This window comes from Brachycentrus maculatus, unplaced genomic scaffold (genome assembly GCF_059751285.1).
Source record: "Brachycentrus maculatus isolate JH-2025_06_01 unplaced genomic scaffold, ASM5975128v1 h1tg000427l, whole genome shotgun sequence".
NCBI lineage: Eukaryota > Metazoa > Arthropoda > Insecta > Trichoptera > Brachycentridae > Brachycentrus > Brachycentrus maculatus.
Genome location: NW_028281175.1, coordinates 123,495 through 125,000, shown reverse-complemented (window position 1 = coordinate 125,000; position 1,506 = coordinate 123,495). Strand labels below are relative to the sequence as shown.

General features: G+C 28.0%; 1 protein-coding gene across 1 annotated transcript in view; it reads right to left on the bottom strand.

Annotated features, from left to right (window-relative positions):
* The window catches only part of LOC148302644 (cytochrome P450 4C1-like), a 15,091-nt gene extending 13,858 nt beyond the window's left edge, over window positions 1-1,233 (bottom strand). The window contains exons 1-2 of the mRNA XM_088271308.1: window positions 1,133-1,233; window positions 130-339 (exon numbers count right to left, since the gene is read on the bottom strand). Coding sequence (XP_088127434.1) covers window positions 130-322 — 193 coding nt within the window. The 5' untranslated portion in view covers window positions 323-339; window positions 1,133-1,233. The remainder of the gene's footprint in view (window positions 1-129; window positions 340-1,132) is intronic.
* Between the last annotated feature and the right edge of the window lie 273 nt (window positions 1,234-1,506).

The following is a 1,506-nucleotide window of genomic DNA, read 5'->3' as shown; positions in this document are numbered from 1 at the left end:
CATTATTAGAAAAACGTATCAAATTGTGGTAGAGTGGATTCGAACCGAGAAACTCTGACTTTAGAGTCCGCGGGACTTACCACGGGACCACAACCCGACACTAATTGAGAATGGTTTATTGTGACTCACCATTGTGACGGTTAAAGCTACCAAGCTGAATGGCGTTTCCCAGGATAGGAAGTGCGATGGGACCAGGTAGCTTGAAGCTGAGGATGTACAGCTTACGGCGGCTCCATAGCACCTTCAGGAGCCATATTGTTAGCACCAAGATGAAGGTCCTGAACACGACAGAGGACCATAACTCCTCAATCACCGACGGCATCTTGGAGCCGATTTTAACTTTGATTTTCAAGTATAAGAAAAAAATAGTACATTAATATATTTATTGACATTTCATAATGAAATAACACTTAACAAAATAAGCTTTACAAAAAAGATTCATGTTTATAAACTAATGAAAGCAACGAATAAACAAATATGGTAAATAATTATTAAATATTCTAATTTTAGACACATTTAATAGATTTATATTATCCACTGACACTTCGTGATGGAATTTTAATTTATTATCTGATTAAAACCAATTATTTTTAGCTATTCCCTTTTTTTTTTTTTGATTAAAAAAAATATAAAAAAAGTCTAATCTAATAATAAATTAGACACATTTGCTTATAAATAAATAAAAAAAAAATAAAAAAATAAAAAACCTTATTTTTTTAAAAATATATAAATCTTAACGATAATTTGTATTAGTAATAGGGTGTGGAAATTTGGTAAAAATATTAAAACCAATACGACATTTAACTTTTTACTTTACTTTTTCATCTTTTTTTATTTTATTTTTTTTTATTTAATATTTTTTATTTATTATTATTTTTGTTAGTCAAGTATTTTGTATTTTTTGTATTTTATATTAACAATTTTATTCTAGTTCTACTTCTTATAATACCTATTGTATTCTTGCCAGCGCCCTTTACTATGACCTAAACTATATTGTATACCAACACACAGGCCATGCCTTTGTAAGATCTTTTTTCGTATTTATATTTTATATAAATTTACATAATGTTTGTGTTTATATTATGTTGTATAAAGCAAAAAATAAAAATAAAATGAAAACTTATTTTCTTACCTGTATAAAATTATTATTTTGTTTTAATTCCTTTCATTAAGGTTATTATAACTTGTTTTGAATAGTACACCGTGCTTATTCGGCAACTGGTGCGTTTTAAATGGAAGCGCACCATAAGAGAGAAGGTTTTATTGGTAAAGTTCTGAAGACTGGTTTTGCAAATACCTTCAGTTTCAATGTACGAGTACATACGTACGTATAAAAGTTTTATCATATTGAATACTTAACTTATATACATATTTTTATATACTTGCTGATGAACCAACAACGCTCAACAAAGGTTTAAAAATTTTGAGTGTCTTGAAATAATTGTTCACAAATCTGGATTATCTCCTTTAATAGTTTTTTTCTCAAGTGCAATTCTAGTGATTCAA